This window comes from Gopherus evgoodei, chromosome 7 (assembly GCF_007399415.2).
Source record: "Gopherus evgoodei ecotype Sinaloan lineage chromosome 7, rGopEvg1_v1.p, whole genome shotgun sequence".
Taxonomy (NCBI): Eukaryota; Metazoa; Chordata; order Testudines; family Testudinidae; genus Gopherus; species Gopherus evgoodei.
In genome coordinates, this window is record NC_044328.1 from 88,421,151 (window position 1) to 88,440,754 (window position 19,604).

Sequence of the window (19,604 nt, forward strand, 5' to 3'; positions counted from 1 at the left end):
AGATGCATTTAATCTTAGTAGTGATGAGTTTATGAACTGTGTGTGCAAAACCACTCTACAATTTATTTAATTTTATTCCTTGTATTCTGTAGACTTCTGGTAAATCTAAGAGTTTAGATTTGCTGAAAAGCAATCTAACAGTAATAATTGTTAATGAAGAGTTTTACAGAAAGTGGGGACACAGCTAGGAAAAAAGAAAAAAAAATTATTTTTTTTTTCAAAAAGAGGGACCATAAATAAATCTCAGAAAAAACAACCAGCAGACTCTTTGGGGGTAAAGTTTGACAATTACCAAACTCCGATTTTATGAGCAACCTTCAGAATTTCACTTGCTTATTTTTAATTAGCAGAGACATTAAATCAGTGCCCAAAGGACTCAACCAGCATTGGGGTCCCCTAGAGCTGGCACAGTACAAACATAGTCAAGGTGTGCTTGCTGGTGAAATATCATCTGGACTAAATTAATGAATACACACAAGAAAGTGTCCACCTACACACACACACACAAATTGTTATTTTCATATCTTCATTATTATACACTTTTCTGGTGTAATCAAAACTCTCAAATACATATATGTACACTCCCATTAATTTGGAAGTGAGGTATATGCATATATAAGGACAGAATTTGGCCCTCAGCATTTATAGATTTAACTATTTATTTTTCCAATAAAGGAAATTTGTAGAGATGTTTCACAAAAAGGTGTTTTGACTAAATAATTTTATTGATATTGGGAAAGGAAATTATATAAGGACTTCTCCCTAAAGTTATACTGGAAAGGACTTCAGTTTACGTATCTTTATTTTAATAAAATCAAGGGTGGAATTTGATAATAGCATGTTTACAAAAAAAAAGTGTTTTAACTTACCATAAGCCACTGGGGTTAACTTTAAGACACTATGGAGTGGGCACTTTAGATAAGGCAGTTGTTCTGAGAAATTGAAAAACAAAAATACATATGAAACACTGGGAACAAGAAAATTCACTTAACTGTAATGTTTGTTACATTAAAACTATTTAAAGATCTTTTCTTCCTAAGTGACACTGACACCTGTTTTTTGGTTGAGCAGAAAAATATTTGTGTATTCAAAGACAGGAATTATTAAATACAAATCACACACCAGGCATGCAGAAAGGTAAGTCAGACATGAAAAAAAAATCCACTTAACCATTCACCCAGGGGAAGTAACCTTTGATGTGCAAGTGAATTATTGCGTTAGAATGTGCTGTGACATTAACATTGCATCAAGGGAAGGGTGAGCTTTGTGCCCGGGCTGCATAAGTTGCCAAGACCACTTGCAAGGCTAAGGTTGACCCATTGAATTAAAACATCAGTACTGATTAAGGGCATATACCTGCAGTCTTGTCCAGAAAGTAAGCAAGCAGACAGCGCATAACTGCTTGGTGACATATAACAAGCACATTTTCCTGCCTTTCCAGCTCCATAATTACTGGCTCCAGTCTCTGAACAAGATCTTCATATGACTGGAAAACAAAAGCATATTGAGCAGTCAGAGGCTTACTTAGGCAGGAATTACTGCACAGTCAGAAGGAACTACTAATGCTAGTTGTTTTATAAACATTTTATTAAGACAGGATATTGACCAGAAAGGAGGGTCTACATCTATATAGTGCACTCTGCAAAAGAAAAAACAAAAGTTTACAATTTTTTTTTTACTCTGTAGAGGAAGTGGTTTACTCGTTTGCCATTATCTCTGGAGCCAAATTATTCCTCAACTCTCTCAAATATAGAATTTTACCATTAATATTTATCTTAATATTACCTCTATTTGCGTGAACTTCTATACTCTGATGTACTCTTACTCATATTTTTTGGTTTGTTTTTTAAACTCAGTTTCTCATTCATGGGCTATCCTGTGCTGGTAATTTATGGCCTGATCCTTCCAATGGGAAATACCAAAACTTTTATTATTAATTTGGTTGCTAGATTCTCTTCCATAATACCTTTTTCACTCCAATTCAGAAAAGCACCTTTTTTCAGGACAGCATTTAAGCATGCCAACTTGAAGTCAACGCAACTTTAGCATGTGTTTAAAGTGGTTAAATATTGTATTGAACAGAGATTAGCACTAAGCCCACACTAAGGAAGACTGACCAAAGTCAAAGGGTGTTTTTGTTTCTTTGTATTTTCCTAGTTTCTGGATTACGCCTGCTCAATTAAACTAAAAATTAAAATTTAAAAAAAACCTAAAATTTGTCTCATCTTAGGCAATCTCTACACTAGCACTTTTGTCAGGAAAACTTTTGTTGGTCGGGGTATGAAAAAAATACCCCCACCCCCAGGCCCTGACGAATGTACGTTTCACTGACAGACGCACTGACACAGCTACTGTTGCTTGTTGGGGGTGATTTAATTATCGTCAGCACAGAGCAGCTGCACAGGAAACTTACAGTGACGCAGCTACAGCAGTGCAGCTGTGCCACTGTTAAGGTCTCTAGTGTAGACATGGCTGTAATCAGTTAACACCATAACCCTTCCTATTTGGGTCATATTATCCACAATTACTTAACTTCTGCAATATCATGAGGGTGATAACATTTAAGTAGCTGCTCTATATTGGCCTTAAAAAAAAAAAATTAGAGTTTGACCTTGATACAAAAGTGCCCCATGCCTAAATGATTATTTAAACAAAAACATACACCTTTTAACCTGGAAGTTACCAGTGAGTAGTGACTAAGGCCCAATCTACAATGGGAAGTTTGTGCCCAGTAAAGCAGCTTTTGAGCGCTGTAATTTCCAAGATGTATACACCACCAAGCCACTTAGTGTGCAGAAACCATGCAGGTGCAATGCTCTAAAAAAAAAACAACCACCTCAACGAGAGGCATAGACCTTTCTGTGCCATGGCTACAGAGCTGCTGTGCCAGTGTAGACACTGTGGTGATTACACAGCTGCAATTGGCCTCCAGGAGGTGTCCCACAATGCCTGCTCTCACCTCTCTGGCCATCGGTTTGAATTCTACTGCCCTGCTCTCAGGTGACCAACCATCAGCCCCACCACACACATTCCTTTGCAAATTTGAAAGTCCACTTCCTGTTTTCTCAGTGATGTGTGTTGCGGTCTCAGCACATCTTTCCAGGCAACCATGCCTTCTCCACGCACCAGGCAATCCCCCCATTGGAGCAATGCTGAGCTGCTGGACCTCATAGGCATTTGGGGAGAGGAGGCTGTCCAGTCCCAGCTGCACTCCAGCTGTCAGAATTATGATACCTATGGACAGATTTCTAGCTGCATGATAGAAAAGGGCCATGACCAGGATATATTGCAGAGCAGGATCAAAGTGAAGCTGCAAAATGCCTACCACAAGGTGCAGGAGGCAACCCGCCGCTCTGGTGCTGCGCCCACAAGCTGCCGATTCTACAAAGAGCTGTACGTGATATTCGGTGGTGAGCCCACCTCCACTGCAGAGTCCACTGTGGATACTTCATTGGCTTCATTGCCAGTCAAGACTGGACTGAACCAGGAGGAGGCAATCTTGATGAAGAGGGGGTGGGGAAACCAAAGGCAGAGGATGACTCAAGAGTCCAGAGATGCATGCAGTCAGGAGTTCTTTTCTACCCCAGAGGAGCCTAGCCAATCAGATCTTGGTGAAGCGCAAACAGGAAATGAGGCCCCTGGTAAGTGGATCTGATTTTGGGAATTGCTGAAGCGAGTTGTTGGGGTCAGGAGGGTTGCAGAAAGCAGGCTTGTCTCCCACCTCATGACAAGTTTGAGCCGCAGAACAGGCTGTTGATACACTCCCTCACTTCACAGGAATTTCCCTCCGAGATCTCCAGTAAACTCTCAGAGATCCTGGGCAATCCACTCCCACAGGTTCCTCGGCAGAGCTGTTTTGTTTCTTGCCACATTAACTGTAACTTTCCCATGCCACTGTGCCATCACGTGGGGAGCAGGGGCATTGCAGCACACAGGCTAGCTGCACAGGTGTCAGGGCAGAAGCCGTAGGCTTGGAGAAGACCCTCCTTTGATTCTCTGTTCACCCTCAGCATTAAGCTATCTTCCATAATGATCACCTCCTGCGGAAAATGTGGGGACAGGAATGATTATCAGCCCCCTCCTACGGTGCTGGCTCTCCCCAAGTGATCAAGAGGCAAGTGCCCAGTGTACAGCAGGGTCCGGGAACAGTGATTTACCCTGCCCCTGTGGCTACTCACCATTTTGGGGGTCTTCCGGCTCATGTGAGTTTGTAGGGGGTCAGCCAGTTAGTGACAGATGTGAGTGTACTGGCTGTGTTTTAAATCACTGGAACAGTGTTGTCTGTGTTGCAAACAGTACTGCTTCTGTAAAATGTTGCATTTAAACTTCATAGAGAAGACTTTGAGAACACAGCCTCCCTCTTTGTTATCGGTGGCAGAATGGTTGCAAAGAATTAGAAAGTGTCCAAGAAGAACTAAGGAGGACTTTATGCCAGATGTTATGAGGCACTCCACTGCCAAGGAAAAGGAACTGAAGGAGTGGCGGAACAGCAAGAAGAGGGGACAAAAGAGGAACATGACACACCAGAAAGAAGCCGCAGAGCGGCTCTTAACAGTTATGGAGTGGCCAAGTGGACATGCTCCAGGCAATACTAGCTCTTCAAACTGAGCAGCTCCGCTTCTGTCCTCCCCTGCAGCTGCTGTCGCAAAACTCTTCCCCATGCGCCCCCACACACACCGCCAAGACACTCCTATCAATGTCCTGGCTCCACTCTCTACCCACAGAATTCCACTCCTCCCTCCTCACAGTCCAGCAGTGTGGACTCCCAATACTCACTGCATTCAACACCCATCCATCTGCAGTTTGGCCCTGCTGAAGTAAAACACCCACTGCATCGTACTCCAAAGGAGAAGACTGGGTATGAACCCTGGACATACACAAAACAGTAGCCATCCCGGGACCTCTCCTCCTCGAGACCTTCCATTCCCCCATCCCCATCCGTGCTGATGAATTTTTTCGTTTGACTCTCTCCTCTGGTTGTTGTCTTTCAATAAAAGAATTGTGATGGTTTGAAAGCAATCTTTATTCTATTAAGTGAAAGCAAAAAGAGCACCGCAAATCAACATACAATTATGTTAAAGCCCCTTCTTGCATAACGTGCACCAATCACCTCCCAGCATTACAAGCACTGCAATCCCGAGCACAGCAACAAATATTAGTGGCTTTCAGCTTCAAATTGCTGCCTCAAGGCATCCCTGATCCTTATGGCCCCGCACTGTGCCCCTCTAACAGCCTTGGTCTCCGGCTGTTCAAACTCAGCCTCCAGGCGCTGAGCCTCTGCAGTCCAGCCCTGAGTGAAGCTTTCACCCTTCCCTTCACAAATATTATGGAGCTTACAGCATGCAACTATAAACATAGGAATATTGTCATCGGCCATGTCCAGCTTCCCATACAGGCATTGCCAGCAGGCTTTTAAACGGCCGAATGCACACTCCACAGTCATTCTGCACTTGCTTGGCCTGTTGTTGAACCGCTCTTTGCTGCTGTCAAGTCGCCCCATGTATGGCTTCACGAGCCACGGCATTAAGGTGTAGGCGGGGTCTCCCAGGATCACAATGGGCATTTCAACTTCCCCTATGGGGATCTTCTGGTCCGGGAAGAAAGTCCCTGCTTGCAGCTTCTTGAACAGACCAGTGTTCCGAAAGATGTGTGCATTATGCACCTTTTCCAGGCCAGCCTGCGTTAATGTCTGTGAAACGCCCATGGTGATCCACAAGCACCTAGAAAACCATTTAGAAATACCCCGGCAATTAATGTACTCGGTGGCTAGGTGGCCTGGTGCCAGAGCTGGAATGTGCCTGCCATCTGTCACCTCTCCGCAGTTAGGGAAGCCCACTTGTGCAAAGCCATCCACAATCTCACACATGTTGCCCAGAGTCATGGTGTTTCGGAGCAGGATGTGATTAATGGCCCTGCACGCTTCCATCAATATGATTCCAACTGTCAACTTACCCATTCTGAACTGGTTAGCACCTGATTGGTAGCAGTCTGGAGTAGCCAGCTTCTATAGTGCAATCACCACATGCTTCTCCAGTGACAGGGCAGCTCATTCTCGTGTGCACAGGGCTGGTGCGAGCTCATCACACAGCCCCATGAAAGTGGCTTTCCTCATGTGAAAGTTCCGCAGCCACTGCTCGTCATCCCAGACGTGCATCACAATGTGATCCCACCACTCAGTACTTGTTTCCCAAGCCCAAAAGCAGCCTTTCACTATGATCTGCACCTCCATGAATGCCACAAGCATTCTAGTGTCATAACTACTATATGTGATGAGATCAATGTCACACTCCTCTTGCCTTTGTAGTTTAAGGAATAACTCCACTGCCACTCATGATGTGTTGGTCAGTGCAAGCAGTATTCTTGTCAACAACTCAAGCAGTACACTAACGATTGAAAGATGGCACCAAATGCTGACGGAAGCACAGGGTTTGCTGGGATGTGAAGCAATGCATCACGGGGCATTGGGACAGGACCCAGGATGCCTCGCGACCCCTTCTGCCTTCCCACAAGTCTTAGTGGCAAAAGAGAAAGAGGTGCTCTGTGGAATAGCTGCCCAGAGTGCACCGCTCTGAATAGCGCCGCCAGTGTGAACACACTATTGCGCAGGCAGTTGTCAGTGTGTACATACAACAGTGGTTTTCCTTCGGCGCTCTCAGAGCGGCACTGTAACTTGGCCAGTGTAGACGTGCCCTAAACCTTGTTTTCAACTGACGTCCATTTCTTGATCTTCTACCCATATTACACACAAAAATAAATAAAAAAAATTAAAAATAGTATATTTATTTTACTATTAAAATAAGTCCCACTCTACCAAGACAACCAAAGAGCCTGGGTACTCCAATTTCACAGAGAGTAACAGGTCTAATTGTGCTTGTTGATTTGAACACTCTATAGAAAAAATAACATTCTCTATCAAACTCTATACACCTTTTTCACAGAAGCTACCCTGTCACCTCTAAAAGGTTGTCTCTCGAGTTGACTGTTACAAGCACGCTGACAAGACACTATAAGGAAACGATCATTGCCACCGGCTACTCTATACCTGCTGCTTTCTCAAACAATGAATTCACACACATAAATACCTTTAATAGTTCCTGCGTATATGACAAAGCTAAAATATAAATGGCATGAACATTCTACAACTTCATTTATTTTGATTTTGGCAACAGTAACACTGAATATATTCCAACCTGGTAATATTGAATGACTCAGCTTTGCTGTCATCACCAACAAATACATTTATTTTGAGAAATTAACAAAATAGATTAATCAATAAGAGCAATGAGACAGTTTGAAATGTTTGTTAATCTTTCAAAGGAAGCACTGATGAAAAAACCACAGTCCTTGTCTGAGTAGATTAAAAACTTTTTTCAGTTTAGTGACTGTGTCATTACTAAATGGATTGCTCACATCTAGAAGAAAACACTTTATCACAAACCTATTCTGGGCATGATGATCACTCAGACTATTGATGAAAGAGAGCACGAAGGCTTTATTTATGTACCAATGAAGTCCACTGCACTCTTCACAAACATCAAAACAGGTGTTCTAATTGCTGCCATGAATCCTAATCTTTAGCATACAAAGACAGACCATGACTATCCATTAACTGCCTCAGTTTAATTAGTCTCCTTATAAAAATGCTAGCAGGTTCATTTTTGTTTCTGAGGTGCAAGACTGGCTTCCCTTGTAACCTAGCAAATGTGTCTACAGATTTACACAATATTGAACCAAAAATGCACATGATATGTGACATTTAACTACACACAAAGATGACAATTATAAATAGCTGTCTTTACAGCATATAGCTGCATGTCTAATAATAATACAACCTGCTCAGTCACCTTGTGAAACAACCAAAATATCAATATAAAAATAATAGTCATGTACGAAAATCCTTCCAGGCATTTTTGCAAATACGGTATTTATTTTAAAAACAAAAACATAAATCTACACAAAGGATGTATTCAGCTAAAAGGTTTTGGCTAAATAAGATCTACAAGCTCCTATACTCCTTCCACCTGGCAAGGAAAACAACATATTACTCAATTTTCTTCAAGATACCTAGCATCTTAGAAAACATGACACACTCTTAACTTAAAGAAAAAAAAAAGAAAAAGAAAAAAGACAAACAGCAGCATACCTCCCCCTTAGGGTATCTGTATCTATATTTGTCTTGGTCTCTCAAGGCAAATTCAAGAGGATAGTTTTCCTGAATTTCTTCATATGTCATTTCTTCACAGACTCCCTAAGGGTAACAAAAACAAAAAAGGCACACAATATCCATGAGAGTCATCAGGCCCATGGGCACAACAGTAGATCTTTATCTCTCATACCCACAGTGGCAGACTGGGAGCTTCTATGTAATAATTTATTGATCCTATAGGTGACCTCGTCATTGACATAGACTGTGTCAATTTCACAGTCATACTGAGGTAGAAGAACATTTATTATCCACATATACTGTTTTTATTTAATGCAGGATGTCCTCAGAATGATGACAGTAACTCCCAGATAAGAACATCCTGGCACACACTTGACAGACAATGGGGAAAGCTACAATTTTCAAGGATCCTTCATGTGGTCCCCAAAGAAGCATCAAAATTTATAAGTATAAGTGCCTTACAATGGTAATCAAGTGACAAGTGCCAAATATTAACAAATTTTTCTCTCTACTAAGAACAAGCCTAATTTTGGACCTAGAATTATACTGAGTGTCCTTTTTATTAACCTGGTCCAACACACACCTTGATGGCATTTCTTTGCTTGCCTATAATGCAATAACCTTTGAATGTTGCATATAATCCACTGCAAAATTTCAGGGAACATTCTAGATATCAATGGGCAGAATGCTATTGATTTTGTGAAAAGTCAGAACCAGATGGGTGAAATGAGGGAACATGCAGAGCTACTAGCTTCAACCAAGTCTGCAATTGTCTACAGATCGAAGAACTGGTTGACAGCAGCCATTAACACCTTTAACCTAACAATACTCTCCCTCGCCCATCTCAGCTCTGCTCATGGTCCCAATAGAATTTAAAATGCAGACACACTAAATGACTTATCTCCCAGAAAGGGGGAGGGGAGGAAGATTTAAGAATGGTGAGGAGGAAGAGAGAACTTAAGTGGGGTTGGAGAGAGGAAAGAACACCACAGCCCCCCTAGCAGCAGAGAGGGAGCTTGTGAGGGTGGCAAAGGTGCACATGCTCAGCCTACAGAAGAAATGAACTGTGTGACTGTTATGGGGTGCTCACCACACCTAGCTGGGTTCAGTCTCCTGGCCCCGCTCCCCAGCGAGTCAGGACCACTTCAAGTTGGTGCAACACTCATGCTCTATATTCCTGTGTCCTGGACGGTCCCCACCACCAAGCTCCAACTATTTACATATTATTTACAGGTCTGGCCTAGCACATGCCTCAGTGGCAACAGGGTAGCAGGATCCTGGTTCCTTCTGGGCCTACTCTCCCCTCCTAGTCTCTGCCCCCTCCCCTCCAACTCACTTCCTCCCTAGCTTTTAGCTCCTGTTAACAAGGCTGGCAGGTGTGGCCAGTTCCCAGGCCAGTCCTAGATAGTGGCCCAGCCTCAACCCATTTCCCCTGATTGAGGCTGGAGTGGCAAGAGCTGATTAGGGCTTCCCCTGCAGCACACTACCACAGTGACCCTTTAAGTTGCATACCGTTTAACCAAGACCAAGTTTCAATTCATTAGGGCACCTTTTACTAAAACATTGAATATTGTTAATGGGGAAAGGGCATAAGCCTTCTGACCTCCAGAACCATAATACTAATTACTTTCTAATCCACACAAACCCTATTACTGCACAATAAAGTGCTCCCCATCCCTCATCTGAAACAAAACCACTTTCTTGAATAGTTAGAAAAAAGGAAACCCAGGAGAACTTACTGCATCTATTTCATTCAAAACCTTCCACTGTTCATAAGGCACTCCCAAAGCCTCCGCAGTCTGAATCGTCCTTTTCATCTGACTGGTCCAAACTTTCAGATCCTTGATGTTTTGCTCATTAATGAACTGTGCCAAGCTCTTGGCAAACTGAAAAAGACAGAGGTTGGATGAGGAACCAGTGCCAATATGTTGAGTTGGAACCCATTTAGTTCTTGTCCCTCACTGCAAGTTCATTATGCTACTTTAAAAAGGCTCTTCAGACTTTTCCTAAGAATATGACAGTTCCTGTTCAGCAATCAAAAGATGACAACAATCCTATTTGGTACCCCACTCCAGCCCCAAAACAACTTCCTCTTCCATCTTCACCTTACAAAGGTTCACAGGTGTCCTCCAACTAAGGAGCGCCACAGGTTTAAAAATCAAAAATCAACTTAAAATAAGGACTCCTTGAAAAGTGCTTTGAACTCAAGGTTAAATACAAGTGTGTCAGAGAAGAATGAAAACAGAAGCCATATATGAAGAGCTACCAGCAAACTACAAAACAACTTGCCCACTGAAACCTCTTACCTACTTGCATGACATTACAGTCAAAGTAATAGGGATATTTATGTTTGTTGTAAGGAAAGGACAGAGGAAAGAAAGGAAGCAGTAAGAGATGGTCAACAACATAAGAACACCCATACTTGGTCAAACTAATGGTCCACGTAACCCAGTATCCTGTCTCTGACAGTGGCCAGTGACAGATGCTTTTAGAGTGAATGAACAGAACAGGGCAATTTCAAGTAATCCATCCGGTCACCCAGTTTCAGTCCCAGCTTCTGGAAGTTGGAGGTTTAGGGACATTTGGAGCATGGAGTTGTGACCCTGACAACAGCCATTGATGAATCAATCCTCCGTGAACAACAATGCCAACATCCACCCTGTCAAGTATAATTCCCAATTCTGGACCTTAGCGTCCAAAATATGGGTACTAGCATGAATTCCCCTAAGCTTAATTACCAGCTTAGATCTGATAGGCTGTCACCAATCAGGACTTAGAGTAGACTGATAGACTCTAGTCTCCCCCAAAAACCTTCCCTGGGGGTCCCAAAACCCAAATTCCTTGAGTCTCACAACAAAGGGAAATAAACCATTCCCTTCCCCCACCCTTCTTCCTCCCAGCTCCTTCCCGCCCTGGGAACACTAGGAGATCGCCTGATTCAACTTCTTGAATCACCACACCGAGAGGAGTGTTACCTTCCCCATCACCCAGAGGCCGTACAGATTCAAGCTGTGTGAATCTAACACAAAGAGAAAATTTATCCTTCCCTTCTCCCCACCAATTCCCTTGAACCTTAACTAGGAGAAAAAAAATCACACAGGTCTTAAAAACAAAACTTCTAATAAAAAAGAAAGAAAAAAGTAAAAGGTTTATCTCTGCACTTTAGATGGTAAAAAGTTACAGGGTCATTTAACTATAAATGATAGAAAGAAACTTTCTCCAGCAGAAACACAATTTAAGCTACTTCCAGCAAGTACACATATGAAAATGAAAAAAAAAAACAAATTAAAAGATTGTGACCGCCTTTTCTTACTTACAATTCTGAATAGATAAGAGACTGTAGCAGGGAGATTGGCAGAAACCTGGCTGCACCTCTAGTCCCATCCAGGACCCAGAGAGAACAAAGCCAAACCCAAAACCCACAACCAAAGGCTTCCCTCCACGAGATTTGAAAGTATTTTGTCTCCTGATTGGTCCTCTGGTCAGGTGTTTCAGGTCACTGTTTGTTAACCCTTTATAGGTGAAAGAGACATTAACCCTTAGCTATCTGTTTATGACACACCCACACAAGGCAACCATTTGTTTGAAGTCACTCAATCAAAACGATCTTACCTCTTTCCCCCTAAAGGACAGTCCAGTGTCTCCTCCTATCCTCCCTTTCAGATTCAGTTCACTTTCTCCATGTCGACAGAGGTAGATTGAGCGAGGAGTTACGTGGATATTCATGAGGTAGTAGACAATCCGGCTTTGGATATGGTCCATTACTCTATTCACAAGGTAACTCCTTCCAACATCCATGATTTTAATATAGGAAAGATCCCTTTCATGGTAAACAAATGAGACTCATAAATCATCAATTGGTTTCCTCTCTCATCTAACTTGTACCAAGCCCCACCAACAAACATCAGCACTCAAAAACAAAGACAACTGCCAAAGAGACCACAAATTGAATAAATCTTCAGATATATGAAAATATATAGTATCAGTTCAAAAGGGATAATCTTCATTATAAATCCTCAGCCTTGATGCATGGCAGCAAACTATTGTAAACAGAGATGCAATGAACTCATGCAAACAATTAATTTTCTCCTCACACACAAAACTCTTCTCTATCTCATGTCACACCATTCTGTACCACTTCACTTGTGCACTGCCCCCTAGCTAGACCCTCAAAGGCACAGCCCTGCATTGAAAGGAAGATCCAGGAGCAGTCCCAGGAGAAATTCTGACTTGCTCATGTAAGCCTGACACCATTCGGCAAATTGCAACTGTTGCTCCCCACACCTAATAGATGTCCGGTACAGAAAGGGATTGAAGCTATGGTCACATCCACACACCTCACTGACCCCTTCTAAAAAGGCTAGGGTCACCAGAAGAGCTACCAATCCCAGCCACCTTGTGGCTGTCCCTTTGCCAACCCCCCTCCACCCAAATTCTACCCACTCACATTGGGTAAGGTACAATCTGGCTCGTATTATCTATTTGTTTTCCTCTCCACTCCTATCTCCACCAACTTATATAGCTGAGCTAACAGTTTTGAGCAACACTCAACTTAGTGAAAAAGCGTGTCAAGATTGGGGAGCCTAAAATTAGCCTTGTTGTGTTTTGCCCATTCAGTTGAGAAACCACATGATAAAAAAAAATAAGACAACCTATTATTAAATGCAGTAAGGAACAACCACCATCACTTAATCTCTGAAAACATTTGCTGGCATTAATCATTACAGATCTGCACAGACACAAATATCATGGCTCTTAAAGACATGATATGCACGGATAGATCTGACAGAAACAGCTTGTCACTGCTCACGGTCAATTACACTAAAATGATTTTTCTGCCTGGCAACAGCCACAAAACAAACAATGAGAAATCTACCCAGAGGATGAGTCCAGCATAAAACCCTAGGAAGACAGACTGAGTGCTGGGATGTACCATCACAAAATTCTTCCCACAGTTTCCAGATTCTACCTTAATCTCACAATGTGTTAAATGTGAATGGCAAGTACACATCATTTAAAACATTGAAAAAATGAGTCTGGACGTCAAATTTACTAAGACGGAGGCATTCAAAGTTGCCACAGGGATTTAAGAGTCAATGTGACTTGTGCTCTTAAATCACTTAGGCCTTGTCTACCTAGAGGAAATGGACCAGCAAAGATATTCCAGAATAACAATTCCACTACAGCTATCCCGGAATAATATAGCTATTCAGGAATAATTTTCCCATGTGGACACTATTCTGAAATAAAAGTGACTTTATTCTGATTATAGCAAATTGTGAGTGGAGCAATTATTCTGGAATAAAGTACAGTGACGGCTATGGTGGAATAGTTATGCCAGTAAATTTCCTCATGTAGACAAGCTGCTAGGGCCTTTGAAAAATCTCTCTCTGAATTGCCAACAGATTGAGAGAGAGTTAAAAAATAAATAAATAATGGTGACATATTTCCATGACAATGAGATTGAGTACACATTCCCTAATGTATTGTCATGAAATAAAGTGGCTGTGACCACAAAAGTATTATTCTGCCACTTACTTGTCCAGAGTTTCATCTAGCATCTCATATGTGTTCTTGTAGCACTCTATTCTTTTCATGAAGTCTTCTGTAGCTTCATCATTACTACAATCAACATAATCAGGACTGCCAAGTTTCACTTGCTATTTAAAGTAAAGATAAAAGAGCACATGCATTTTCTTTCCCATTTTCAGCAAAGTTTAAAAGACATTTTAACCAAATGTGTGTAGCAATGAATAGCTGTTTTTAAATCAAACCTAAATTCCATATTCACTATGTAAATGGGTAGGAAAACAAATCAAAAGGAAAAGGAGATGATGTTTCTTTTCTTTTCGGAGTCCTGCTAAAATAAGTCACTCAAAGAACAGCTTATTTAAAGGCAGATTAAAGAAAAAATAGAACCCATGGGAAGGGTGACCCAACTGCCAGATAATTTTTCCTCTTAACATAAAATGAAAGGGCACAGTTTTATATTACTGCCATGAAATGAGATTCTTGTTCTGTACTTCAGCAAGACCAGTGTGAAAGGAGAAGGAAAATGAGACTAAATGAAAGGTAACATTAAAAAAAATCATCATATGGCTGATTTTAGAGAAGCTACGTCTCCCATCTTCAAGCAATTTAAGAAAACTTTTCTACAACTCACCACAATGTTTGCAGCAATGACCTCTGGATCTACGCATACTGATTCAACAAAGAACGTCTTTAATCCAAACAGGAAATCACATGTAAGGAAGGAAGGAAGAAAGGAGAAACATTAGAACTGCTCCAGTAATTGGCAACACAAACACAGTTTCCACCAGTTCATGTATCAAGTCTTGCTAATTATGCCATGCTTCAAACATTCCTATGTCGACTTAGGATTGGTCTTACAGGGTACTCAATGCCCCACTAAAAGTTGCACTTTGCAGCATTAGGCTCTATAATTTTCACAAGCACCTTTCAATAACAGAGAGATTCTGGGGCAAGAAAATGCAGATTGGCAAAGAAGCGAAAATGGAGAGTGGAAGGAAGTGAATCAGCACTCCTAAATGTAATTGATACCTTTAAAATAAAAGCATTTCAGTGTTAAAAGGCTCTTTAACAGAGCAAATCTTACATATGAGATGTACATGATATGCTTTTCCAAAGACCTATGAAGAAGCTAGATTGGGGGAAAAAACAAAGACTACTAGGAAAATGCTGAATGCCAAAAAATCCTATACCCAAATAATACAGTCTGCTAAATACAAACTTATCTGTATAAAACAGTAAACAAAACAGAAAACCTCTCTCCATTTATCAAAGTTTCTAAAGGAAGGCAGTGATAGGATATTGTTCAGAACAGAATCAGAACTGGGCTAATGACAACCATGTCTGAAACAAGTATCAGGGGGTAGCCATGTTAGTCTGCATCCACAAAAACAACAAGGAGTCTAGTGGCACCTTAAAGACTAAAAGATTTATTTGGGCATAAGATTTCGTGGGTGAAATACCTCACTTCTTCACTCCATGCATCTGAAGTAGTGGGGGTTTTTACTCATGAAAGCTTATGCCCAAATAAATCTGTTAGTCTTTAAGGTGCCACCAGACACCTTCCTGTTTATGTTTGAAACAGTTATTGCTAACGTTTATATGAACAACATTTATTTGTTATAGGGAGCCATAACATAAAACAGGGCTACTGATTAACTTCACCAGGATTCAAACAGCATTCTCAGGGGGAAAAAAAAACACTGTTCTAAACTCGTCACAAAAAAATTGCTAGATTTCTACTGGCCAACATCATTTAAAAACTTAGTTGATGTTAGCACAATTCTGATCACAATGTCACTAGAGCATAAGACAAAACCATGCATCCACATTAGTCAGATTAATATTCCAAGCATCTTACCTATTGACTCACCTTATAACCATTCTCCTCACCAAATCTGAAGATGGTTTCTCTGCGTTCTCGTGTTGTATTTGTAGCATCAAAAACCTAAGACAAATGACAGAGAAAACAGTATCTTAGCAGAGTCAGAATATTGCCACATCTTGACAACAACACTAAACGATCAATAAAAGTTTCCAAGGCCTTCAACTTAAACAGCAAATAAACACAACCCTATAAACAGAAATAAGTCACTCCCAGGAACTATGTCAAAAACTCTGCTGGCACTAGATTATGGCCATAAGAATTCTGAACACATAAAATAGCACCGGGGTTGAGAACTCACTTTTCTGAAGCATCTCTATCTACCCTAGTAGTGAAAATGTCAAGTAACATTTCTAAAGTGGCCTCCACTTTCAAAAAGTAAATGCCGCACAGACACACACAATCTAGTTCAGTACTGCTGATGATTAAAGCTGGAATTTTTCAAAGATGCCTAATTTAACACACCATGCTTTTAGAAAATAAAAAACCTCACAATATTATTCACTTCAAGAATGAACATGATGAGCATGATCTCACGGGATCCTGTTCTGCTCTCTTGTACTTATGCCATGTACCTCCCATACATTTTAAGAGCTGCATATACTCCTACTCTTGTTTGAACAGTATACAAAGAGGAAAACTTATTGAATTTCCCTGTAGACGTTTTCCAGCTGCCAAAAGCTTTCAGAAACTAGATAAGATGGGAAAACCTCCATAAGAGAATGTGATTATTCATATAAAAACTGAAAAGAAAGTATGATGTAAAGAGAGGTTCTGACTATATAAATGGAATATAATTCATGCCATTTATTAATTACTTTAGAAATCATATTCATAATTTTCCTATTCATAAGCAGAATGTACATGGTGAACATTATTGTGAGAACTGCACACACCTTGGGTACATCACAAAACAGGTGACTAAATGGAAAATATCTTCAGCCACATAAATTCTATTATGCAAACTTTCATGTTTGTTGAGACTTCTATGAAATCGGTTGCATTTGGCAATTTATTTTGATTTTTAAAATTGAGCATAAAAAGTAAAAAAGATCCTTAAAATAGCATGTCCTTATTTTTCAACACTCCAAATAGCATGATAAAATTTAGCTTCTTCTGTTTTGTTTTGTTTTTTTAAATACTAAGAAATAAAAAGATACTTGCACTACTATGAACTCACAGACAGATTAAGTTTTGAAATAAATTCATATTACACATTTACACCCTTACACGTTCTAATGGAATAACTGTTCTGGCAGATAAGTATAGACCTTATTATATAAACAATCACTACATTACTCAAAACATTAAAAGTACAGTAAAGTGTAATGATCAAAACAGAGAGAAGGAGCCTTGCAAAACTTGTAAACCATACCCATGAATTGTAGGTTTTCCTAATAGTGAAACAGGCATCAATTTCTTCATAAGCAACATTTAAATAGTATACAAGATATAAAATGTTATTTTGAGTCCCAAATTATGGCTTAAATTTACAATAAAATGTTAGTTTGACTAACTCACTGAACACTGAGTGACAGCTGCACATCAACAGTCTCAAAAACAGAGTTCAAATTATGCAGAAAACTTAATAATCCCCCACAGGAAACAAAATTAAAATGTCATTTGAATGAACAGCCCGTGTTTTGAATACTGGCATTAGATGACAGAGATTCTAACAGCCAAATTTTACACTGAAGATTCAAATCTCAAAAACCACGCCAATAAATTACAACTTAGTAGAAAGTAAAAGCGCGTGTGCACGTGCATTCCCAAGTAGTTTTCCTTTAACAGTTATACTAACTGTGTTCCAACAGGAGTTTGTGCCATCACTGATCAAACTGCGAGCAAAATTTAAAACACTATGTGCAACATTGGTGGCATTACCTTTAATTTACAACCCACTGGGTGTGGCCCACTGGGTTTTATTTTCACAAAGGAAGAAAATCTTCAGCAGATTAAATGTAACTTTGTCCTACTTCTCAGAGGCATTTTTAGAGTGTCAACAACACTAGTATTCAGGCACTTCTTTTAGGAAAATTTTTAAAACATTTTTACCTTTGATTTAAACATTGGAGTAGGATACCAAATGGTTCCGGATGCATCTATATTATGATTAAACAGGATATTTTACCATATAAAAGCACAGGCACTTTCCTCAGCACAAGCACAGCTTGGTAGCATTAGACATCACCCACACATATCTAAGGGAGGCTGTTTCAGGATTTAATTCTGAAAATATCATGTTTTCCTTTCACAAAATGACCATTGCAGCAGCAACATAAATCCAGTTTCCATTTACAAAGAAAATTTAAGACACATAATGAAATGATTCTGGACTGAATCAGATTATGTATAATCCAGGACAGGCTGGTGATTTTGCAGAGATCACGCTCCAAGAATTTGCCTTCAAGACAGAAAACTTACAGCCACATGTCCATTTTCTTCACTGAGGTACTGCTGGACATCATTCAGAGCTGCTAAGGCACACTGTCTTAAAGGAAAAAAGACACATGCTAGTTTAACTAATTTAATTATCCATAATCATGCTTAGCACTACACAACTCTTTGCTTTCAAAGTGCTGAAGAAACATTAGTCAGTCATCAATATATTTGATATGTACTATCTCCGCATTACAGGTGGGGAAATGGGCAAAGAGGTGAACTGACTTGCCCAAGGCCATAGATCACAGGCATGCAGCTTTGGACAAAAACGAAAGCAGACCTCCTCTGGCAATCTGACATGTTGCACAGGTCAGCACATAACATGCAGAATGTTCTACTGCCCAGTTTACAACGCTGGATCATTGTTCACAGATCCATAAAATAATATTATAATAAAAACGCCACTTAAACTGAAAGATTCCCCCGTCTTCTCCCCAAAACACTTATCCATGGGCAGTTGACTCTTAATTTGGTTTTCCAGTAAGAAAACATGGTTGCTCACTGTTCTGAGTTGTGGCCTCATTTTCTTAGGTTAAAATGAATAATTGTTGCAGCTATTTCTCAGTAGTCTACTTGCTTTGGACTTCCATGATGGATTTCTTATGGTTTTTCTCTTGTTTTTAGCATGCTCAACTCTCATTTTGTCTTAAATTTAGTGTGTATTCGTTTTAATGTAAATTAACACAACCACAGCCACTAGTCTGAAACTGAATCACAAATGAGACAATATAATATTTAGAGTTGGCTGGAAGAACACAGAAAACCCTCCAATTTTGATTTAAAATGGCTTAACGTTCAGATCAATTTTCTTCCACTCAATTATTTGACCAGATCTAGTAATAATCTCAAAGTGAAATAAGATTTTCAGTATCTAAATAATACTATGGATAATGTCTGTTTACTCTTTGTGAAATGGACAATTTATCTACCAGGAAATGGTATTTCACATAATCCATCAGATAGCAACAATCTTTGCTAACAACCAACCTAAGTGACATATGGAAGCTGCCAAACAGGCTGTATTTGGCTTAATATCCTACAATGGGTTTTACTGGCATCGCTTCTCTATTTTAGATTCCGAAGTGAAATGTCTAGTTTTCCAAGTGTAACTGATATTCTGTGCTCTTGGTAAAAACTTTGTCTTAAAAGAAAAAAATGATTGCTTTTTAATTCCAACAACTTTTACATTGCAAATATTTCTATACCAACAGCTACTTGTTAATAGAGTTTGGAAGTTAAGATGCATGAATCAATCCTTCAATAACTAAATACACTTCCCATTCCCTTCGCAGCAAATGGGGCTGATTTGATCATGTGTTTTATCAATTACTGTAATTCCAGTCTTTTAGTCTAATAAGTGTCATGGAGGCACATTAAGCTGAATTTTAGCTATAATTAAAAAGGTAGAGACTTAGGAGGCCAATGAAACGCATCTCTCTCATGTCACAACCACACAGGAGGTTCTTCTGCAAATTGCCCTGTTCCTTGTATTAGTGATATTGCTTGTTGAAAGAGAAATACAAAATACTGAATGGAAGGTCTCAGTGATGGGCGGAAAAAGACACAAATTTCAAATATTTGGTT

General features: G+C 40.1%; 1 protein-coding gene across 7 annotated transcripts in view; it reads right to left on the minus strand.

Annotated features, from left to right (window-relative positions):
• Positions 1-19,604, minus strand: part of PFKFB4 (6-phosphofructo-2-kinase/fructose-2,6-biphosphatase 4) — a 116,857-nt gene that overhangs the window by 20,513 nt on the left and 76,740 nt on the right. For all 7 annotated transcript variants that reach the window (XM_030570205.1, XM_030570206.1, XM_030570203.1 and 4 more), the window contains 9 exons: positions 18,003-18,069; positions 15,567-15,641; positions 14,328-14,384; positions 13,703-13,824; positions 11,777-11,984; positions 9,904-10,050; positions 8,144-8,248; positions 1,357-1,486; positions 870-932 (listed from right to left, as the gene is read on the minus strand). In XM_030570205.1, coding sequence (XP_030426065.1) covers positions 870-932; positions 1,357-1,486; positions 8,144-8,248; positions 9,904-10,050; positions 11,777-11,984; positions 13,703-13,824; positions 14,328-14,384; positions 15,567-15,641; positions 18,003-18,069 — 974 coding nt within the window. The remainder of the gene's footprint in view (positions 1-869; positions 933-1,356; positions 1,487-8,143; positions 8,249-9,903; positions 10,051-11,776; positions 11,985-13,702; positions 13,825-14,327; positions 14,385-15,566; positions 15,642-18,002; positions 18,070-19,604) is intronic.